Genomic DNA, 24542 nt, shown 5'->3' on the forward strand with positions numbered 1-24542 from the left:
GAAATTCTTATATTATTTTTGTTTCCTGCAAATTTCTAGTATTTCTATTTTTTTCGAAAGGATCTTCCGAAGTTTATAGCTTTTTTACGAAATTGAAAGCATACAGTCGAAGCTCGTTATAACGACAGCTTTTATAACGACAAAATCTCTCTATAGCGACATTTGTCGGTCCCATGAAAAATATGTCAGTGTTATATCTATTCTCTATAACGACTTTTTTCTATTACGACGGTCCCTTGCAATGTCATTATAACGCGCCTCGACTGTATTTTTGAATCCTACGCTTGTTTTTTTAAGTAACTCTCAACATTTAAGAAAATTCCAGTTTAAACTATGTTCCTGTCTCAATTTTGTTGAAAATAAAATCCTCTGATTTGCGTAGCAATAAGTTTATTTCATCGCTGGTCGTACAACAATTTCCTATATATGTTCCAGACATGTCAACGCTAACAGCTACCGAGACGCGTCCGTGATTAGATCGCCTTTAATTGAACCACACTTCCCGACAGAGCACTCGTGCTAACACAACTTAGAATCACTTCTGAATAGATAATTAAAATCAGCTTTTCTTCTTCTCTTTCCACAGCGTTTTTTTTTTGCACGAGAGAATCCAAGACTGACCATACAATTTAAACTTGCAATACTTGGTCTATCTAACGGAGAAGACTGTCTGCAAAGTCGTCGTCGTCGTCGTCGTAGTCTGGAATGCACCACCAGAAGCCCCGTACATGGTTGGGCAGCTGATTTATTGTGTTTAATTATCGCTGCTGGACCGACCGCTGCCTGGCGGAACGTGACGTCGCGCCGCTAAGAATCACGATTCTCCTTCGAGACTTCGAGCCCAGAAAGAAGAAACCGGCAAAATATTTGCGGCAAGTGCTTGTTTCCGTTTGAGGTGTGCGCTTTGTCGATAGAGCGAAAGAAAAGAAGCGGGGGAAAAATGAGCTATTCGAAGCCAGTAAGCGTGGCCAATAGAAAGTAGAAAATGATCAACAAGTGCATTATGGTGAAGGGAATTCTGAAGAAACAGGTGGAAATCATGCGGTAACGAGAAGCAAGCAGAAAAGAAAAGCAAAACGAGCAAGAAAAAAGTGCGTATATAGTGAATTAAATGTAGTTAATGTGAGTGGTGAAGAGAAGGGCGACAAAAAAAAAAGTTGTGAGCGAAAGAAGCCGAAGCTGAAGAAAAAGACTGACTTCTGGTTAAACGCGGTCAAGTTCGAGAAAGTCAGACACAAGCTAAAAACCGCACACACAAACGAGAGATGAAAGAGAAAAGATTGCACTTGTCGATCGTTGCATCGCCAAAAATGCATGCCCCAGTTTTGGCGTTGGCACTTCTGTGTCTTTCAACAGCAGCTGAAGCCGCTCAACGGCAACCGGTCTACATTAACAAGTGCTGTCGGGTTGGCGAGTATTACGACGATTCGCAGCAACTGTGCGTAGTCGGTGGCCTCAACAAATGGGTTCCGAAGGTGTTTCTCCCGGCGAAGAAGCAAATTTACACCGACGTGGGTAATGCTCCGGTTCACATGAAATTCCTGGAGAACAAAAGGCCCGAGGGCTGCAAAGTCATTGCGTACTCCACCGACCAGATTCTGCTCATGGGTAACGGATCGTTGTTTCTGAGTCAGAAACATGCGCTCATATCGTCACCGGAATACTGCGTGGACGAGAAAGTGGCCCTTGTATGTGCTCGAGACAATGGAATGGATTCGCTTCAAGCACCGGAGAAAACCAGTTCCGTTTGGCGGTGTTGCGGTCCCAACTTTGCCTACGACCAGGCAAACCAAACCTGCGTCAAGCTGGACCAATCGCATGTGAGTTATGGCGCGAAAATCGTTTCGTCTGCGCATGTGGATCTGAGTTTCCGGTTTCCGGACTGTAAGGAGCACGTGATAGCGGGCATTTTCAAGCCGGACAATCTGCAGGAGGACACCGGCTCGGTGACGATCGATTCGGGCAAGATCTTTGCCTCGCACGAGTACTGTCTGGAGCAGGGGCTGGACGGGAAGACGGTGTACGTGTTTTCCTGTTCGGAGCATTTGCAGCCGGATTCGGTGCCGATCAAGAATCAGGTGAGTGTGTTTGTGTGGTGTTTTCTTTTGTGGTTGGGTCATTCAATTTTGGCAACGTTTTTGTTTGTGCTGATTTTATTTGTCAAAAGCAGTCTGGTGTCAAGGTAATTTTCAGTTAATCTTAGTAGCAATTAGAGGCAATTGTCAGTCTTTTTTCTATCATCTTTTTTCTATCTTCTATCTGCTATTGTATGTCTTCTATTTTATATCGTCTATCTTCTATCGCCTAACTTCTAGCCTCTATTTTATATCTTTTATATTTTATCTTCTATCTTCTATCTTCTATCTTCTACCTTTTATCTTCTATCTTCTATATTCTACGGGGATTGAATCCTAAGAAAATTGGGAGAATCTCAATTATCGTTCTTCGTAACGATCGTGATTTGCAGCATGTCACGAGAGCCTTTTTATCGTATACTGCTACAGCTCAGTGTATGCAAAAAAAAAACTCCTTTAAACAAGCAACCAGAGGGACACTGCTATCAGATGTACGGCCTCTAACTTCAGGCTACTAGCTTCTAGCTTCTATCTTCTGGATTCTGGCTTCTGGCTTCTAGCTTGTGGCTTCTAGCTTCTAGCCTCTAGACTCTAGCTTCAGGCTTCTAGCTTCTGTCTTCTGTCTTCTGGCTTCTGGCTTCTAGCTACTTGCTTCTAGCTTTTAACTTCTGACTTTTAGTTTCTAGTTTCTAGCTTCCAGCTTCTAACTTTTGGTCTCTGGCTTTTAGCTCCTAGTTTCCGCTTTCTATCTTCTGGCTTCTAGCCTTTAGCTTGAATTCTAGGTTCTAGCTTCTAGATTCTACCTTCTTGCTTCTAGCCTCTAGCTTTTAGCTTCTAGCTTCTACAGGGTGTCCGCAAATTATCCGTACAAACTTTGAAGACATGTCTCTATACAATCAAGCATAATAAATTAAATATTCTTGCATGGTTTCGACCATTGGCTTATTACATTCATAAGAAGTAAGTTTGACACATTTCCGAACTCAAATATTTGTAAAACCAAGCCAAATGTGTAGAGGTGTCTTAAAGAGAGCTTTTTTTCGAGCTTTATGACGGAAGAGAAATGTCCGTAGAACTCACTGGATTTGAACTGTAAAATTTTCTATTTCCATTCTAACTTGAAGCCACTAACCTGTAAGTTACTTCAAATAATAATAGGACATTTGAATTCATCTCTTTTAGATTTTAGGGATAATACATTTCCAGTATGACTAGCGGCCCTCAGAAAAATCGTCTCCGAAAAATTTAAATTTGCCTATCTCAGTAACGAGCAATCAATTCGAAATTATTTAAAGTTGTATTTTGTGTTAGCATATAGATGTATTATAAAAGGTACATGGACATTGATTTTTCATTGTTTTCAATGCGAGATCATCTTTCGCATATTTTGCTGTTCGGATAATTTGCGGACACCCTGTAGCTTCTATCTTCTGGCTTCTGGCTTCTAGCTTCTGGTTTCTAGTTTCTAGTTTCTAGGTTCTGGCTTCTAACTTATAGTTTCTGGCTTTTGGCTTCTAGTTGAGCTTGAGCTTGATTGGCCGCCCGTGGATGCACTCCAGTATCGCCAGATCAGCTGCACTTACACAAGGAACCAACCGAATGACTGCTTGGGACTAACAGGCATCCTCAGTGTATAAGTGCTGGTGATCTTCTATTTTTAGGCAACAATGGCACCTGCCACGTCAGAATGCAGACCAATGAGGGGAAGGGGGAGGAATTGATGATGCATTGAACTGACTCCCACGTAGACCGTATATTCCACTGCATCCACGTCAGTTCATGCGGGAGTGTATGGATTGGGGGAAAGGCATGGCAGAGAGGTTTGCTTTTGTGGTTAGCAGACTGCCTATGTATCAGGCGTAAGAAAGGCGTGCGCGTGGAAGTAGGAAGCGTTAGGGAAACGGTTTCTTGGCCGTGTCTGGTTCTAGCGTTTGCTATGAACGAATAGTTTGAGTGTGATATGTTTAGAATGGAAGATAGAAGCAAGTGAGAGATATACAACTACAAAGTACGAGGAAAGGGACGGGCCTGGGATTGAACCCATGACCTTCTGCATATGAAGCAGAAGCGGTAGCCATCAGACCACCAACCCCGTCATCAGTTTCTGGCTTTTGGCTTCTAGTTTCTACATTCTTGCTTCTACCTTCTATCTTCCAATTTCTATCTTATGTCTTCTTATTTCCTATTTTCTATGAGATACCTTCTATCTTCTTTAATTTGCTACCTTCTATTTTCCAGTGGAAAGCCTAGTAGGATTCTAAAGAAGGAAAAGCAAACCATTTTTTCAGATAATATTTGTCGCATCTAAGAAAACAAATGTTTTCTTAGTTGAAAGACGAACTCATTCCTGAAGTCCTAATGCTAGACTGAATATTTATAGGTTATCTTCACACTCATGGATCTCCGATTATCGTAGGCTTGTTGGTAGTCAATAGGTATGATGGTGGTGTCTTCTGAGTGACCGATTTGGTTACGAAAGTAGTGGCCCTTTCGAATGATCTCTATAGTTTAAATAGCCGACTTCTCAGAAAGAGAAGCTTTTCCTCAGAAGGTAGCTTTTCTCAACATATTTAATGCTTCTTCGCAAAAGTATCCCTGCAATGCTGCTTTTGAGCTTCTACTTAGAATCTGTCATGTTCCTGTAATTTGTTAGTTCATCCTAACCAGAAGGCCGTCCCTTATTTTTCGAAGATGCGAAATGTTATAAGTTCGTCATTGTAAAGTGCTCGTTTTGGTATTAGAAAAAATTAGGTAAAAATTTGAAGTCCGTACGTGGACGCTAAATGATCCCTCAACGGCCCTGAAAGTATTAGGCGTAAGTGTTTCCGCGCGAAAAATCGAACTCGCTGCTCTAGTGCACGCAGCATGAGTACGAAAAACTACCAGTAACAAATTGTCCTGCGCGCGTTGATAATCAGCATAGAAGTTGGTTTTCTTTGGGGTGATTCAAATATTACGTAACGCAAAATTTGCCAATTTTAGACCCCCTTCCTCCCCCACGTAACAGCTTTTGTATGGAAACTTTGAATTTTTTGTATGGACCGTAACACTACGGGAGACCCTATCGCTCCCCCTGTTACGTTACGTAATATTTGAACGATCTCTTTGTAGTTCTGAGTTTTATGTCAGCATGCAGTGTTATGAAGATATCCACAGTATAAAATATTATTTTACTTCAAATTGTATGCTGATTATCAATTTGTTACTACAGGCTTTTCGTACACATGTTGCGTACACTAGAGCAGCGAGCTCGATTTGGCGAACGGAGGTCATCTACACCTAATACCTTTAGGGTCGATGGGGGACCACATAGCGTTCACGTACGAACTTCTAATTTTGACCGGTTTTATTTTCTTACCAAAACGAGCACTTTACAATGACGAACTTTCACATTTTCGAGAAATAAGGGACGGCCTAATAACCAGTTTTCTGGAATCTATACATTTTTCTGGACTCGTGTTTTTTTTAAATTATTCTTCAAGGTATTTTTCAAAAGCATGCTCAATATATTCTATAGATTTTGGTTTGAAAACACAAGGGATGGAACATCTAGTATTTTCCTAACAAGTTCTTTCGGATATTTTGTCATGAGTTTTTTTTTCGGGAAAAAGACTTCGATTTCCTTGGGACCCAGATAGCCGTAGCGGTAAACGCGCAGCTATTCAGCATGACCAAGCTGAGGGTCGTGGGTTCGAATCCCATCGGTCGAGGATCTTTTCGGGTTGGAAATTTTCTCGACTTCCCAGGACATAGAGTATCTTCGTACCTGCCACACGATATACACATGCAAAAATGGTCATCGGCATAGTAAGCTCTCAGTTAATAACTGTGGAAGTGCTCATAAGAACAGCTGAGAAGCAGGCTCTGTCCCAGTGGGGACGTAAACGCCAGAAAGAAGAAAAAGAACTTTGATTTCCTTGAGGCATACTTTCAGGGATGCTACCAATGTTTCAAGAACTAGTTAATTTCTTTGGAAAGTTCTCCAGATGACAACATTAATTCCCTCATGAGCCCTTCATGGGGTTCTTCCAAATATACTTCAAAGAATTTCTGCAACAACGCATCCAGACATTTCCACATAAATTTTCCCATATTTTTTCTTCTAAAAATTTATCCAAAAACTTCTCAAAATAAACTTCTTTTTGAATTCTTTTAGAAATGTTTTGGGAACTCTACTATGGAATTTACTTTGTTGTTAAAGGATAATAAGACAGTGTAAGCATAATTTTTTAAAACGACTTATCTAACACTCGGGAGGTTTCTAGAAAAATGCTTTTTAATAGATTGTAAAGCTTTTTACTCCTGTTTAGAATGTTTTTCACTTTTTTTTCTGTATCTACTATAAATTGAAAAGAAGAACACTGTTTCCAACCACTATTAGGCAATGCTGATTTGTGTTGAATTGGATTGAAAAATTGATTAAATTATCAAATAAACCCTTTTGTTTGGAGCGTATCACATACACCATGAAGATTCGTCGATATCATACCTTGATTGTTACATATATCTTGTTTGATGCGTTGATTTGGCAACTTGTTTTGCGCTTGTGTCACATCAGATACACCGGTGTTTGTTTTGAAGTTGCACATACGTCGGCTTGTAAATTCCCTTAAAAACCTAATAAAGTTAGTTAATTCGCCAGTTGCTGTGTTCAACTACAACGAATATTGGTTTCCAAATGTTCCCAATTTCATCTCGACTAACAGGATCACCGGACTGAGCCGTGAGTACCAAAGCAAATCTCGATCACTTCTTGAAATCAACGTAAGTAACTTTAATACGGTTTTGAGGAACTTAATTGAGAAGAATTACAACCTCTCTTCCTTTGGAACATTTTGTTTTTCATACAATCAGTTGGCATTCAAAAACTAGGTAGTTTCTATTATTACCTACAAAACTTTTATGACAAAATGATAGGTCGTTTCATTTAACTACTTACGTCGTTTTTTGACCAGTGTGAAATCGACTTAAGTAGTGCATTATTTTGATTCGTGGTTAAATCATTTTGTCTTCCCATACATCGGAACGGTGAAATTTGCGGTTAGGTTGCGAAACTTGAAAATCTTACTTACGACGTTTTGTACATCCGGAAATTAAACGTTCTAAAAGTGAAAAATCGAGTTGGTTCAGGACCGATAAAGTAAGTTTGTTTACTTCTCTGACTTGTGGCTATTTGAATAAATTTTCGAGAAATGAAGAAGTAGCATTTGTGAGAAATACCTATTGTCTAAAACCGTATACTGTTGGTGTTCCACATCATGGGTGGGCTTCGTGGCCGAGCGGTTAGCGGAGTTAGTCGTTTAGGCGTATTGTGTCAAGAAGCATTGGTTCTATTCCCGCTCCAGTCGAAGGAAACTTTTCGTCAAACGAATTTTTTTTCAATAACCCGGTGTAGCCCGGGTGTACCGTGTTGTCCGTTGCCTAATGTTAGTGATTGTTCAGTCTGTACAGCATTTGGCTGAAGACGACGTAAATTCTCTTTTATTAACATCTTGCCGACCCGTCAGCTGTGGAAATCCGAATCTCTCGATTTCCAACATGTTTAGTGATTCAGAAACAGTATGTCGTATCTGTTGATTGTAATTATATGCTTTGATTCTGCACATATGTCGTTTTACTATGAGCGTGAGTGCGATTTATGTGCTTGCATGACTGAGTAAAGTGCACATAGGACATAATTAAAACTTATTTTAAAAAATAAAAAAATGTGTTAGGAATACCTTTGTAGACTAAATATGTAGATTATGTGTTTGTCAAGCAAATACAAAGCAAATCTCAAATTGTTTATTTTTGCATATACGTCGCATTGAAAAATCATGCTTGAATTTATACAGTCGTTCAAGCACTAAATAATGCACTGCTTGTTCTGCGTAAGAAGTAGCGTTGCACAATTCTCAGAATCTAAATTTTAGCAGGAAAATAGTGTTTCCTCTACTCTCTGTTATTGAGTTTTACATCGTCTAAGAAAAAAAAATGAATAGGGTGGTTTTTATTTAGGATTCAAGGTTGACTAAAACTTTTTTTGCTTGTGGTAATTTGTGGTTGCGGTCTTTTGAGCACTTCTTTAAAACGTTTTTATAAACAACTTTGTTAAAGACACTTCTGATCTAACTCTTGATTTCAGCTAAGTAAATTGATTTTGAAAGTTTTAAATTGGGGTGGACCCAAAAAACATGTTTTTTGGCCTACTTTTTTGTTTTCAAATAAACGAAAATGTAATCTTTAGAAAAGTTATAGAGGAAGTAATGAGACACAGTTTTGCTGAGTAACAAGCGAATTTCAAGTTTTTTAAGTGTGTTTTCTCAATTTACAAAAAGTGACGTCTTCATGGGGCCTTCCTTAGCCGAGTGGTTAGAGTCCGCGGCTACAAGGCAAAGCCATGCTGAAGGTGTCTGGGTTCGATTCCCGGTTGGTCCAGGATGTTTTCGTAATGTAAATATCTTTGACTTCCCTGGACATAAAGTATCATCGTACTTGCCATACGATATACGAATGGGAAAATGGCAAATTTGTCAAAGAAAGCTCTCAGGTAATAACTGTGGAAGTGCTCATAAGAACACTAAGCTGAGAAGCAGGCTCTGTCCTAGTCAGGACGTTAATGCCAAGAAGAAGAAGAAGACGTCTTCATAGTTTTTGAAGCAAAAATTGCCTATTGTATTGCCAATCGTTGATTATGAGAAAATTTGATGTGAATATTGTTCATTATATTTTTAATTCTTATTTCTCAGTATTCAAATCAATCAATGTCATTTCTTGCTCGTTGATTGACGATTTACAAATACTACACGTTAATAATCGATATTATTCTGAAAATCGACAAAAATGTACAGTAAATGATGATTTCAAATGCTTGGCCCATTTTCGATTTTTAACCAGACATGGGCATTTTTTTTAGGACAAAATGAATTTTATTAACGTCCCTTGGGCCAAGGCTAGACCGTTTAGGTTTTCAACGAATGCGCAAGAGAGAGCCATTGACCTATCTCCATTCTAAGGCCAATGACAGTTTGTGGGTGTAAGGAGAGGCTATCGGATGGTATCAAAACCCGTTTTGTTTACAAATTTCTCATTGGCCCTTTAGAATTGTTTCGCGGTTCTCATTCTTGTTAGATTTTTTGGATAATTCTGGACGATATTTTTACATTGTCAGCGAAAAATTCCAATTGAATGTTTCCCCTTCTCATCCCATTTTTCTTGCTTTATGAACATGATTTTAAAACATCCATAGTTAGTTCCAGAGGAAATACCTGATATATTTCACGCAACATCTTTTGAGGATTTCTGACAACGATTTTGTGGAGTTCTGATAATATTCTTGGAAAAAATCCTGAGAAAAATGTTTCAAATTTTTCAAGATCATTGGAGGCTTTTCCGAGGGAACTTTTAACAATATCCCAAAAAATCTGATGAATTTTTGGCAGGGTCCGATGTTGTAATCTTATCATGGATCAGATCTTTAAAATTTTGATTGGATCTTGGTAAGATCGCGTTTGAAAACTACTTAGTAGGCTTCAACAAAGATACAGGTTATAGTCTTCTATCGATATTAGGTGGATTTCTCCAGAGTTTTAAAGTAACTTTATTACATATTCTGTGGTGAATTTCAGATGAAATCTCGCCTGTGCCTCGTAATGATGCTCTTGCCATCACAGACAAGATCACTAGCGCATTTTTCCAATATCCTTGTTGAATTTCTGGGGACAACTTCAATTGCTGCTTGCCCAAGCAACCAAAAGTTCAGATAAAAAGGCATGTTTTGGCTTAAGCAGCTCGCTTTTTATGTAATTAACCGAACTTGAGTTCACATAAAGTTCGTTTAAGTAGCTTAAATAGAATGATGTTTACCATAAAGTAGAGAAAAAGTTGGACTTGAACTTGTTCTGAACTTTCTGATTCTATACCATTACCCGGAATACCATTACCCGGAATGCAATTTACCGGAATACCACTTACCGGAATGTACCATTACCCGGAAAAACCATTTACCGGAATGTACCATTTACCGGAATGCACCATTACCCGGAAAGCCAAATTTCCCATTTTCGACGACCTTTTTCAGTACATTGTGTACAATATTTATTCTCTTTCATTGATGATGAGCACAAATTATGTCACGCTAACCATGGACATTCTTGCCTCGGTTTCCATAAACACTTTTTCAAAAGTCATCTTCAAACAGCTATGGGCCAAATATGTTTTTCTTTATGCCGGCGTTACGACTCAACTAGGACAAAGCTATTCTAGTAGCATTTCTACAGTTAATAACTAAGAGCCAATGTCAATCGACCCCTTTTACATTCGTTCATAGTTTGACAAGTATGTAAGTACTCTGAAACGTCGTCAAGTTTGCTGAAATTTTGCAAAAAGAAGCACTACAGTACGACGCACATTGTGGCCAAATATGAATTAAGTACCTTCCGAAAAACCCCACTGCCGAAGTGAATCAAAAATGTCAAGAATAGGATCCGGCTCCCTATAGATCGAAAAACTATATCCTCAAATTTGGGCTATAAAACTCAACATTACAGGCAAGGATAAAAATATTGAAAAGAATTTTTTGTGTTAGGGTCGATGTACCAATAGCCGCATAGCTAAGAACAAAAATTCGTATAAAATCGAAAAATAACGCTAGCGTCATTATTTTTACATCATCTGAAAGCTTTTTCTCTTGGTTTTGTGGGAAAAATATGAAAACTACGAAAACTCAAATGTTTGTATTTATTATCGCGTGTGCCACTATAGGAATACATGTGCCTATAGTAGCACTATTTCTAATTTCTGTTCCTATAGTAGCACTAGCATCACGGCATTGGCAAAATACTTATCAAAACCGTATTTTTATGAAACTTCTATATTTTTTCTACAAAATGTTGATCAAAAGCTTTTGTTTGATGTAAAAAAGTTCTTAATAGATCAATTATTTCGTAAAATAAAAAATAGTTTCTCTCAGTAGTGCTACTATAGGAACAATAGGTTAACTATAGGCGCAAGGGAGCTCAAATTTTAAGCAAAACTAATTATTTCGATCATTTTTTGAACAAAATGAAGCTGTGTATCAATGGTACTTAGATAAATAGCTCCTGACCTTCATGTCAAAATATATTTTGAAAAGATTTATAGCAAGACGGCCGTAAAAAGCCACTAGTGCGACTATAGGGGACTGTCCACTAAGGGAACACCGACCCTATATATATTATGTCAAATATTAACGAGTTCAATATAAATCGAAAAAATCGCCTATCAATTAAGGTAGGGTGCATTGGAGTAAATGGAACATCCCAGCATTTGAAAATGTTTGGATTTATGATAGTTTTCTTATCCCCTTCAGTTAAAACAGTTTAGAATCAAATTCAAAAAAAAAAAAAAAAAACTGTGCAGTACAGTGCAATTCTCATTTTAGCTTCAAAGCTCCCCCAAATCAACACGATTTTTTAAGCGAATTCGACAAAAAGTCGACGTGATTTCGTTGTTGAGTCGTTGCAAGCACTCTTATATGAAACCATCTAGACGGACACGACGAAAATCGCTGCGAAATTGCGTCGCTGTGGGTTAGACGCGCTTATCAAACTGTGCATGCAGCGCATGTCCCTGTCGTCGTAAAAAAACGCCTTGATTTAGGGGAGTCTTTAGGTTTGAGGAAATCTAAAAAATCAAGACGAAACTAAGAGTGCCTTGGTGATCGAGAGTAGGGACACTTTACGCCATTGTGACGTCCATCTCTGGATTCCGAGATATTGAACCTCAATAGATCTACTTTTCCTTTGAATTTCCTTGATTGTGCTATTTTTCTACGAATGTCATAACTCTGAATGCCTGTATCCCGAATCCAGAAAAATATACTAGAAAGAATTGTAACAATCATAAGAAGAAGGTATTTGGTCATTTTCGACTAAACACAAAAATTCCGAGATCGGTGGAACTCGAAAGAACCGCCAACCAAATAAAGAAGGGTGAATATCAGATGACCCGAAATGGGTTATTCTAGAATAAGGGATATACGAAGGATTTGCATTTGGTTGACGTTTACAGAAACAACATTCGGTGAATTGACACTCGGCGAAAAGTAGCACAACCAATCGTGTTAAAAATTCTAACCATTGCTTATTTATTAACACTTGGAGAACCTTCTAGACGGTCGAATGTCGAAAGTAAAGTTACATAGTTGTAGCCAAATTTAGCCAGTTCAGCCAAGACAAGCTGAAAGATAAGCTGAAAGAACAGCTTGTTTTTAAAAGAAGGGTGAATCATCTATGAAATGCAAATATATGAAGATGGTGCATATTGACATGATCAAGTACGAAGTATGTTAGACTTCTCTTCAATGGTTGTTTTTTGAAGGAAGAACATCCCCTGTTCATTATCGTCGGTGATCATTTAAAATATTTCAAGTCGAAATACTGACTGAAGTACCGTAAAACGGTTTAAAGGACGTTAATGAAAATGGCGAGAAATGGAGAAATAATTTTCCGGTAAATGGTCCTTCCGGGTAATGGTCTTCCGGTAAATGGTTCATTCCGGTAAATGGTTTTCCGGGTAATGGTCTTCCGGCAAATTGCATTCCGGGTAATGGTTTTCCGGGTAATGTCGGAGAACCGAACTTTCTAGTTGCTAAAAAGTGCATGATTTACTTTTTGGAGATTCAAGTTCTGTTAATACTCGTTATGTTCTCTTAATCAGCGATAAAATCTACCAGAAGTGAATTTTTGGGTTCACTGTTTAAGTAAAATCCGAACTTTTAGTTGCTTGGGTGGATATGTATTTCAAGAAATACAATTTTAATGTTATTTCAGGATGTAATGTCTTTGCATGACTTAATGGTCATAGTTCTGGCAAATCCTTCGTTTTCATAAATTTTGATTTCAAGAACGCAGCTTCAAAAAGGTTGGGAACCACTGATCTACAAGTTTCATAGTTTTACACTTAAATTTCCTTATAACTTCAAAATCACAAGAACTACAAACTTGCAATGTTCAGAAAAAATGTGTATCATAACTTTCTCTAGAGCTCTTCCACATTCTACAAGACCACATCCACGTTAAACTGAAAAAAAAGTTAGGCCAAGAAACATGTTTTTCGGGTGCACCTTAAGTAAAAACTTTCAGAATAGATTTACTTCGTTCAAATTAAGATTAGATCAAAAGTGTCTCCGACAAAGTTGTTCGAGATAACATTTTCCAACAGTTTTATGAAGAGGGAAAACACAAATTACCGCACACTAACAAAAAAATGAGTCAAAATTAAATCCTAAATGAAGGTCATTCTATTCAACTTTTTTTCTTAGAAGATGCAAAACTCAATTATGGTCCACTTCTCTGAAGACATCACACGTCTAAAATCAGTGAGAACAAAGAAAACACTTTTTTCCTGCTAAAATGTGCGTTGAGTGGTATGAATGAAAAGCAATAAAATTTTCGATAGTTCGTAGGAATATTAGGATTTCGTTAGGTATTCTGAATTTTTATAGAAATACTTAATATTCTTTAGAGACTCAGACATTCCGGAAGGAATTTTGGGATTTCGATAGGCATTCTTGAAGTTACTTTAACCCTCAAAAGCCCGGGACGAACCTTGAATTTTCAAATGATTTACCATTTAGAGACCAGCAGATCAATTTATTTTGAATAAATTTTAAAGTAAATGTGACCAGTTTTGCCGAAAACGCCAACCTTTTAGCTGATCAGGATCCTGAGGAACAGATGATCGAATGAAATTTGTAGCTGGCGCCATCTAGCGGCTATATTCTGAATTAAATTTTTCATTCTCAGCTGGCCCTTGTTTTGCTGAACAACTCTACCGAAGACATCACCTTCTAGCTTATCGGGATCTTGAGATATTCGTTGAATGGATGATAATGACAATTTTAGACCCACCTAGCGGATGAATTCTTAATTTTGTGAAATCCCTTTATCTACTGACCATGTTTGTCGAAGACATCAACCCTCTAGCTGAAAAATTTCTTAGGATATAGAAAAATAAAGAAAATTGGTTACTTGCGTTACAGCTTTGCCGAAGACACGAACTTTCTAGCCAATAAGGATCTTGAGATACAGATGATTGAATAAAATTCGTTGCTGGCGCCTCCTTGCGGCTTAATTATAGAAAATTTCTCATTGCCAGATAGTGATAGTGCGTTGATAATTTTAATTTTTTAGAGTTCTATGGAATCTTCGGAGAATCTATGGAATTCATATTACAAGCTTTAAAATTCTTGTATAATTTTTTGACATGCCGTTTGGATTTCGAAGGGAATCTTTCATTGTCTAATAAATCTTTAGAATACCAGTAGCAGTCCTTGGGAATCCGATGAGAATCTTTAGGATATTGATGGAAACCTTTCTGACTACCGTGGAAATCAATTAATTGCAAACCTTCTTGGGTTTGGTCAGAGTTGTATTTAAACATTCGATAATGTGAATGAAATTACAGCTCTCATATTATTTAGGGGGCTTCCTTAGCCGAGTGGTTAGAGTCCGCAGCTACAAAACAAAGCCATGCTAAAGGTGTCTGGGTTCGATTCTCGGTCGGTCCAGAATCTTTTCGTTATGGAAATTTCCTTGACTTCCTGGGCATGAAGTATCATCGTACCTGCCATATTATATACGAATGCGAAAATGGCAACTTTGGCAAAGAGCAGGCTCTGTCCCAGTGAGGACGTAATGCCAAGAAGAAGAAGAAGAAATATTATTGATCAATAAGGGCGCTGGCCAAGCCATCACAGTCAGTTGGTATGGGGAAGAAATGTTAATGTGTAATGATTGTTGCCTCCAGAGACCGAGAATACCTCTGCATCTCCACAATCACCACAGAACCTGAACAAAAAAATAGTAGTTTTGAATTATTGTTCGTGGTAGGATGTAGAGCTACTTGGTCACTTCCATGATTCACTTTGGCATGGGGAGGTTTTCTGGGCCGAATTGTCTGATTCTTTGCAATAAGAAGTGCTTTAATACGACGAATATTGTGGCCAAATATGAGCTCTGTAGCTTTCGAAAAACCCCACTGCCGTCGGCTTTCATTATGTCGAATTGTTCGAAAGTTATTTTTAGTAATGACAGAAAAATAAAGGTACGTGTATATTAAAATTATATGTATCAGAGATAAGAATTTATGTCGACGCTTGTAGTTATGTAACATCCATAGTTTGTTTGAAAATTTCTTAAACGTAACGTTGTCACGATAAAAATAAGCATGGAACGAGCTCACCAGTTGAGTAGTTAGCATCGTTACTAACTTTTGTCACTGACTGAATAATGAATTTGATACAAAAAGTACAATTCTGGAGCACTGTATCTAAGCTATCTAAGGTAGGGCGAATTATCCAAAAAATGAGCGGCGAACTACAAATTATCATTTTGTATAGGAAAACAGCATTTCGTCACTGAATTCAGTCAAACCATTTTGTCTAATTTTGCAAGAAAAGCCATTAGGCAAATACGCTTACATTCCGAATGAAATTCTTCCACATTCCCACTCCCCACAACTTGACCTTAATTGTACAAATTGTCATGCCAATCATGCTGCCCCATCATTTATCTCCCAACAGCCTAACAAAGGTCCCCATCATCAGAACGGGTCCCTCTTCGTTAATCATCGCCACCAACCAACAATAACCCGCGCTGCTCCTTACTCCAATTGTTGATTTTCTTCGCATCGCGAACAAAACGCGACCAATCCGCAACTCAGCCAGCCACAGTCAGTCACTCGTGAAATCTCCCAGCAGAAGTGGATTATGAATGCAAACTGGATCAAATTACCAGATTTTATGCCTCCTGGCTACATTCACTGCTAGCTGCCACCACCTCGCGTCCTTGTCCTTGCGCCGTCCCGGAGTTTCCGCTAAATTGAACCTTTTAAATATTTTACAGAAATCAATTTCAATTATGGCACCCCTCGCTCATCGCGTCGTCGTTTTACGTGATTACGTCTTTTTCGAGCCAATGGACTTTGTGGGGGGGAAGGGAGAGGTAAAATTGTCTGTTTGTGTCTGGTTTGCTGCGGGAACTCATCCTCAATCATCTGTCCCGTCACTCCAGCGGATGAACTGAACAATGATGGCGTTCACGCAGAGGGATGATGGGCGAGCGAAACGGTTTGGCGTTTGAAAGTCAACACTTCGACATGATGTTATCTGGGCTCTTACCGGGCATTTGTTCCGGTTGGACGACAACAGATGAACGGGATGGGATGGGATCCCAGTGTGATGGAAGAGAATACCCTCGAGGGGACCCCGATCTGGTCCTGTTTTCTGTCGGTATGACATGAGCGGGGATAAATTGAATTAATTTTCTGCACCTTCCAATCTGGGAACATAGAACGATTGAGGGATGGGTGTGATGTGTGTGTTCTCTGGACGATTTTGATGGGGAATCGGTTTACTGGCATGGGTTCCCGAGATAAATTTACATTAGTATCCAGCTTCAGTTAATATTTATCAATTTTTCCCTCTTATTTTCAGGACGTCCGATTCGCTCTGTACGCGGCAGGTCTTCTCGTTTCGGTGATATTCCTCGGAGCGACTTTGGCCACCGGCTACCTGGTAACTTCGCAGCATCACGTACTGCACTGGCGCTGTCAGACGCACTACGTAGCGTGTCTGCTGATTGGTGACCTCTTCTTGGCCATCGTCCAGCTGTCCGGAAACACGATAACCGGTCCGGCCTGCACAATGATAGGTAAGTTTCTCCCTTTATGAGAATGGGTATTTATGAAACCAAGGTTCGTAACTTTCAGCATCCCATGGTAATTATCTATAATTAAGATCTTATTATGAAACATTTCGCATAGTTAAGATGCTTTCGGTGGCGAAGCGCCTTGAAGTCGCTGGCACAGTGAACCAAGAATCCAAACCGCACGGCCAAGGAGATAAATGTTTCGAAATTTTCAACTCACTGGTCAAAGAGCGTTCCTCTTGCCCTAACCCTTTTGCCCCTCCCCACTAGAACAAGTTTAGCTAATTTATAGTTCCGAAAACTGGCCACTCCACGAGTTGAACAAAGCGAAAAAATAAAGTTGCAACGAGTACTACTGGTGGTGCAATAATATGCTTTTGTCTTTCGAGAAGTAGACCCATAAATTGGGCTCTGCGAAGGAAACAAGACTGAAACGAGAGTCATTCGTCGACTGACTTGGGGTAAGGTTTGGGAAGGAATGATTGGTTGGGGGACTGGTCTTTTCAGTATGGATGGACGGTAATAATAGGCTTTTCCGAGTCAATTCACTACGGCCGAATAGAGTCGGGTCTGTGCGGTACTCTACTCGGGCATGGAAACATAAGCGGATCAAGGGAATCCAAAAATTGGGAGCAATGCAGCAATTAGCTTGCTAATGAAAGCAAGATGGACTAAGTTCCTCCTTCAAGATATATTGATCTAACAGAGTGCATCTTGCAATAATATTCAAAGTAAAGTCATCTTCATCTTCAAAATCATCTTAATGAGAAGATATAACATATCCACATGTAGAATTTACATCTGAAAAGCTCAAATCTAGAGAACCAAACAGTCAGTGCAACGCTAGATGGTTTGAAAATCCTTTCTTTGCGATTTTGAAGGAAAAAGGAAACGGTGATTTCACCAATGGAGTTCAACTTCTCTTGCCGAAATCTAGCAAATTCAGAAAGACTGACAACGATTAGCAAAATTATTTGTTTCCACACATGCCTTGTAGAATATGGGCTAGAAATTCTTTCGATGTGTATGTTAGAAATAAGTCTAACTTGCTCCGGATTGATTGCTCATTTTGAAACAATTCTCTACTGTTTAACAAGTTAATCCTTAGACATGATACGCAATTTTTTTCATTCGCTATGGATGTTATGCATGTGAAAAAAAAACAATAATCGTCTATCTCGAAGCGTGGGAAACTATTTTTCTGATTTTTTTTTCTTCGGTCGCAGTACACAGTTGATAATTGGTTTTATAGGCATTCTTCAAAGTATTGTCTTCAGAGATGTCTGTAGATGTTAAAAAAAAATCCTTCAGAAATTTGTTCAAGGGACTTTATTTTACCAAGATTTATTTGATTTAGTAATAATGTCTACTTATGCAAGAATTTCTTTAAGATTTTCAGGAACAACTTGTCATTCAATGCTAGGAAAAGCATTATATCCTTGACAATTGTATTGCGGTGGAATTTCTGAAGATATTTGGCAAACTTTTTTGAGCTATTATTGCTGCAGGCCAGCAGAAACTCATTTATTTATTTCAAATAAACATTTAGAAAAAGGGAGAAGTCCTTTTGAGTGATAATCATTTAAGATATCTTTCTCAACAAGGCATAAAACCTCTACATCTGTTCTAAAATCGCTGTAACAATTATTATACACTAAAGGCTCAAACGGCATTGATCCATATCAGAGCCAAAATCTTCAAGAAGAATCAAGAATCAGAATCTATTTGGAATCGTCAAAAACGGGACGGACCTGCGAACATTTTCTTCCATCCAATCCTGAACCAAAAAAGAGAGAATAAAAAATAAAAGTATCATACATAATATGAAGCATCACTCAAAAATACATACCTTAAATAACACATCAGGAGGTTTTATAGGTTTTCTTCCAAATTATGCCAAAAACTTCACAAGAATTTAAAAATCAATCCGAAAATTGCATTTTAGAAATGCCTCTATAACTCTTTCGAAAAAAAAAAGATATTTAAAAAAATGTCAGGAATACCGCCAAAAACTCCTTCAAGCTTTTCGAAATTTTCAGACATTCGCGGAATTTCGACTGAAATTCTATCAAATTATCAGCTTCTCCCGAAAATATTTTAAAAATTAATAGAAAAGGACTCTCGTTTTTATTTTTGAAGTTCACTGGAGATTCCACTATCAATTAAACCAGCAAATGCACATCAAATTCTCCCAGGAAACCTGTTAAGAAATTTGATAAGTTTCTGTAGAAATTACTGGCAATTTCCTTGATATTTTTGTCAAAATTTGTTTAATGAATTCTTGGATGTATTTTATCAAAATTTGAGTGACAACTGAGGATAAATTGCTGGCAGGATATCTGATGGAATTTAGTAGAATTCTTTTCTGATACTAATTCCAACGGTTGAACAAATTGGAACTCCAGTGTTTTTTTCTTTCAAGAAATCCACCTAAAAATTCATTTTTAACCATGTCGAAAATTTTACTTGAAATCCCATCAACAAATAGTTTTAAATTCTACCACGAATTAAAAAGTTTAACCAAGGATTCCACTAAGAGTTATAATAAAATTTTGATTTACAGGAAATTCAAAGTTTTTTTCAACCATTTCGTTATAAATGGTATTTAGGAAGTGCCTGACTTCTTGCATAAAATGCCAATATGCTTAAATTTGTAACAGTCACGAAGTGAATAAGTTTCATCATTTTGTTTCAGATTTCTACACTTTATGTTCTCGTTTCTCTCGTCCTAATCAACCAAAAAATAGGCTCATGTTTTTTTCCCTGTAACGTAGAATACATCATCTGTATAACAAAATTTGATAATACAAATTAAAAAAAGACAACGGACTAGCATGCAACGCCCAGTGGCACAGTCGGAAAAAATTCCTGTCGAAAAGTTTTTCGGCCTGAGGCGGGAATCGAACCCACACTCCTTAGTACGATGCGGCTAAATGCATTGATGACACTAACTGCACGGCTACGAAGCCCGCAATGCTTTCAATGCTTACATGCTTTCAACAGTATTAAGACTACTTTGGAGCATTATATGTGTTTTGTTTTGAATTCATGTGGTGAGCTCGTTTCATACTTTATGTGTATGTGTATGTGTATGCATGCGCCCTTATTTCTGTTTTACAAAAAAGGGATATACGTACTTATTATTTTATTTTTTCGTCGTAATTACTAAAAATATCCTTTGAATAGTTTGACATTGAAAATGTCGACGCACTGATAACTTTTTAAACTAAAGCTACATCACTTACCAAGGTGAATCCTGATCATGAAGTTTTTGAACCCTCCCATTAACAACTCCTGTCTGTGAATACCAATGAGATGCAGAGGTGATATCGGTCTCTAGTAGCAATGCACACTGGACCGGGGACATAATTTAGCCAGACAAATCCTCTAGCGCTTTAGGAGTGCATTGTTTCAGGTTGTTGTCTTCGGAGACTTATCTTGGATTTATTTGTTCTTTAATTTGATGATAAAAGTTAGTTGAAAATTTCACCGCATAGTGGCGCTACGATGCAAACTTTTTTAACTACGCCAAGTGATTTTCTGCATTTAAATTTTACTCGATTGTCATAGTTGCAGCCTCTAACATAATATCGTGACGGTCGCAACATTTTAGATTTTCAATTGACACCCAGTATATTGCTGTAAGATGTAGTTAACGTCAAAAGAAGAATGAGCGAAGAAGCAGAAATTGGTCTGCTTTTATAGTGCGCTTCCCAACCCACGTGTTTGAACGTGTTTGGTTGCGTAAGAAAGGGGTCGACATTTCCCAAATTTTCGACAGTTCATCGTCAAAAATCAAATGTTTTCTCCAATTGAGTAAAATGTTGTATAAATTTCCAATCGAATAGTGGGAAAATATTGAAAATCTACCGATAAATGGCTGAATTATTAGTATTCAAAATCTCACCTAATTCCGTGACGGTCGCAACATTTTAGATTTTCAGTTGAAACCCAGTATATTGCCGTAAGACGTAGTTAACGTCAAAAAGTTTACATCGCAGCGCCACTTATGCGGCAAAATTTCCAACTAACTTTTATCATCAAATTAAAGAACAAATAAATCCAAGATAAGTCTCCGAAGACAACAACCTGAAAGAATGCACTCTTAAAGCGCTAGAGAATTTGTCCGGCTGAATTATGTCCTTGGCCCAATGTGCAATGGACGTCACTAACATTCCTTCCCTTCTCCGATGACCGTAATGACATGGTCGGTGCCATTATTGACATTATTAAGTTTGGAGTCATCTAAATCGTACATCGATGATGGTATGCTACACCCAAGCTACTTCTGTAGATTTCCAGTGCAGTTTTGTTTATTCCAGTCAATTACGAAGTAACAATTACGAACCGTACGGTCATTAATGCTTATGCCTTATCACTGAACTGAGATTCATCTGAATTCTTAAAATGTTTTCAGGTGAATAGGTTTCAAATTTAATTGATTAACTTTGTTAAAGACATCAACTTTGTGTCTAATATTTTTACTCATTAGCATGGTTTTGAGAGTGATATTCTAACCAATTAGGTTTTAGGTGACTAGGTCTTATTTAGTTGATCAACTTTGTCGAAGACAGCAACTTTATATTTTATCAGTGGATTGAAATATAAGCGAATAAAATGTTGGCCCACTAGCGAAACCCTGGAAGTGTTTTCCGAGCTAATAAGTTTTTAGACGAATAGATCTAAAACTACAAATGAACTTTAACACTTCACTTTTTGCAAAAAAAAAAAAAATAAAATACTAAAATCACTAAGGTGAGCAAATACCTTTAAACTCTAATATGTGTTGCTTATCTTGACAGATAGGCCTATTTCGTCTGCGACTTACAGACTTCTTCAGTGTCGAGTGCTCGACTTCCTAACATTACAGATTTTGAAAAAAAAATCGAAATAAAGGAAAACAATAATTTTTTATGTGATTATTTGAAAGTACAGAAAAATTGCAATCGAAAAGTACTTAAGTAAATTTTTTCTAGGTTGCATCAATTTTGAAATATACTCATATTTATATAAAATTTTCAAATAAAAAAAGAAACATAGGCCCTTTTCAAGCATATTCCGTGTTTCTCCATTCCAGAAAAAAAAATATTTTGATTGAGCGAATCGTAGCTAAAGCGTTTATCGTTTGATCAAAACATTTATGCTTAAGTATTGAAAAAAGAGTGCACGGTAAAAAATATAAACGATATTTTCAAATGAAAATTTGAAGCTAATAGTTCTTAAAAACCGCAACATTGATGTTTTTAATTTTTGGATATATTTTGTGGTTGTTGTAGGTATTGTTTAGGACTTCTTGGAAAAAAAATATGCACGGTAAAAAATAATGAGATTTTTTTAATAAAAAAAAATTAAAATCGATTTTCTATGAAAATGCATCTGTGATTTTTATTATTTTTGGACATGTTCTGGGGGACAACTTATGTGATTTATTGCACAATGTTTCATAATGGAAGAATTATGGACAAAAAAGTTATGATTTTTTAAAATAATACAAATTTTGAAAAAAATCAAAATAAAGGAAAACAGTATTGTTTATGTGTTTATTTGATAGTACAGAAAATGCATTGGAAGAGTACTTAAGTGAAATTTTTCTAGGTTGCATCAATTTCGAGATATACTCATATTTATATAAAATTTTCAAATAAAAAAAGAAAAATAGGCCCTTTTCAAACATATTTCGTGTTTCTCCATTCCGGAAAATTTTAGAGTCAGTCTTGCCAAAGAACGTGAACATCCGATAAAAAATGCTAAGGAACTATACGATTGGGCTCATAATCGGAAAGAAGAGCAGCTTACACAAATCTTCTTTTGTTATTCAACTACTGAGGAATATGATATCATTGCACAAGAACTTAATCAACTATTTTCAATTACAAAAACAGTTCAAGGCACTCAGAAATATCATTCGTTTATCCCTATCTCTGAAACACAAATTGAAGTTAGACAATTTTTGAGCTGTGACGATAACAAGAAAGTAGTTGATATAATTAAAAAATAAAATTGCAGTGTATTTATATAAAAAAAAACATAAAAAAAACAAACTCCTTCTCTATGGTTGTACGATCTTGCCGCGATGAGAGGGCTTTACCCATTAGCCGGGCTTAGCCCTGGGGACCAAAGGTACACCGTTGTGATAGAATCACATTTTTAATGCCTCGTTTAGATTTACCGTGTATATCTCAGCTAAATTTTACTTGAGTATTTTTCGATAGAAATTTTTCATATTTAAAAATATATAGTTATTTTTCTGTACTCAAAAAAAAAAAAACGCACCAAAAATATCGTTTAACATAAATTCGTTTAATTTATTTTTTTAAATAATTTATTTTTTATCCAAAAATTTTCCGTTTTGAGGCATTGTGCAAGAAATTACAAATATATATACTGCAAAACATATCCAAAAATTAATAACATCAATTTTGCGGTATTTAGGAACAATGAACTTCAAATTTTCATTTGAAAATTTCGTTTATATTTTTATTACCGTGCATACTTTTTTAAATACTTTAGTATATAGGTTTTGATCAAACAATAAACAATTCAGCTACGATTCACTCAATCAAAATAAAATATTTCTGGAATGGAGAAACATGAAATATGTTTGAAAAGGGCCTATTTTACTTTTTTTATTTGAAAATATTATATAAATATGAGTATATCTCGAAATTGATGCAACCTAGAAAAAATTTACTTAAGTACTTTTCGATTGCAATTTTTCTGTACTTTCAAATAATCACATAAAAAATTATTGTTTTCCTCTATTTCGATTTTTATTCAAAATCTGTATTTTTTTAAAAAATCATAACTTTTTTGTCCATAATTCTTCCATTTTGAAACATTGTGCAATAAATCACATAAGTTGTCCCCTAAAACATATCCAAAAATAAAAAAAAACCGAAACTGCGTTTCTGGAGAAAATCGATTTTAAAATTTTGTTTTTGAAATAAAAAAAAATCTGTAACTTTTTTTAACCGTGCATATTTTTCTCCATATAGTCCTAAGCAATACCTACAACTTTGTAGAAGATCTCAAATCGATCGGACAAACCGTTTTCGAGTTACAGTTTTTTAAAGATTTGCTATGCATCTTCCGATACGCCCTTCTCAAAAATAAGGCGAGGTTCAAAATGGCGGTCTGAAGGTGCATTATGGCATTTTTGGTCATAAAGAATCTGTATATACTTGCAAAAATGGTCAATTGGCAAAGTAAGCTCTCAGTTAATAACTGTGGAAGTGCTCATAAGAACACTAAGCTGAGAAGCAGGCTTTGTCCCAGTTGGGACGTAACGCCAGAAAGAAGAAGAAGATGTTTAAAAAATATTCCTCAAACAATTTATGTCCAATGTGCACCTTAATCTGTGTTTTCAATTTGGCTGTATGTACGTTTGCAAAGCGACTCAACTGTCAACATATTTCATGCTAGCCCATACACCGCTCATTGTAAAACGACCTATGTGCAGAATCCATTCAGAATCAGTAGATACGTCCTACGTTTCTGAATTATTAATATTATCATGTTTATGGGAATGAACTTTATTAACTTTATAAACATTTTTACGAATTCTCAAATCGGCGTATGTGAAACTTAATAGCAAACATCGGTGTATCTGATATAACACAAGTGTAAAATAAACTGTCAAATGGACACATCAATCAAAGTGTATGCAACGATCAATGTACGATATCGGATAATCATCAAGGTGTATGTGACAAGCACAAATCAAAAAGGTTCATTTGATATTATCATCAATGTTTCATTGTAATCCAAAACTAATCGGCCTCGCTTAATAGTGGTTAGA

General features: G+C 36.9%; 1 protein-coding gene across 6 annotated transcripts in view; it reads left to right on the top strand.

The window, feature by feature from the left end:
• LOC23687794 (probable G-protein coupled receptor Mth-like 1) overlaps positions 1-24542 on the top strand; it is a 427687-nt gene that overhangs the window by 35749 nt on the left and 367396 nt on the right. For all 6 annotated transcript variants that reach the window (XM_011495351.2, XM_021848077.1, XM_021848076.1 and 3 more), the window contains exons 2-3: positions 587-2078; positions 16531-16747. In XM_011495351.2, the coding sequence (XP_011493653.2) occupies positions 1266-2078; positions 16531-16747 (1030 nt within the window). In that variant the 5' untranslated portion in view covers positions 587-1265. The remainder of the gene's footprint in view (positions 1-586; positions 2079-16530; positions 16748-24542) is intronic.

This window comes from Aedes aegypti, chromosome 2 (assembly GCF_002204515.2).
Source record: "Aedes aegypti strain LVP_AGWG chromosome 2, AaegL5.0 Primary Assembly, whole genome shotgun sequence".
Classification (NCBI taxonomy): Eukaryota; Metazoa; Arthropoda; class Insecta; order Diptera; family Culicidae; genus Aedes; species Aedes aegypti.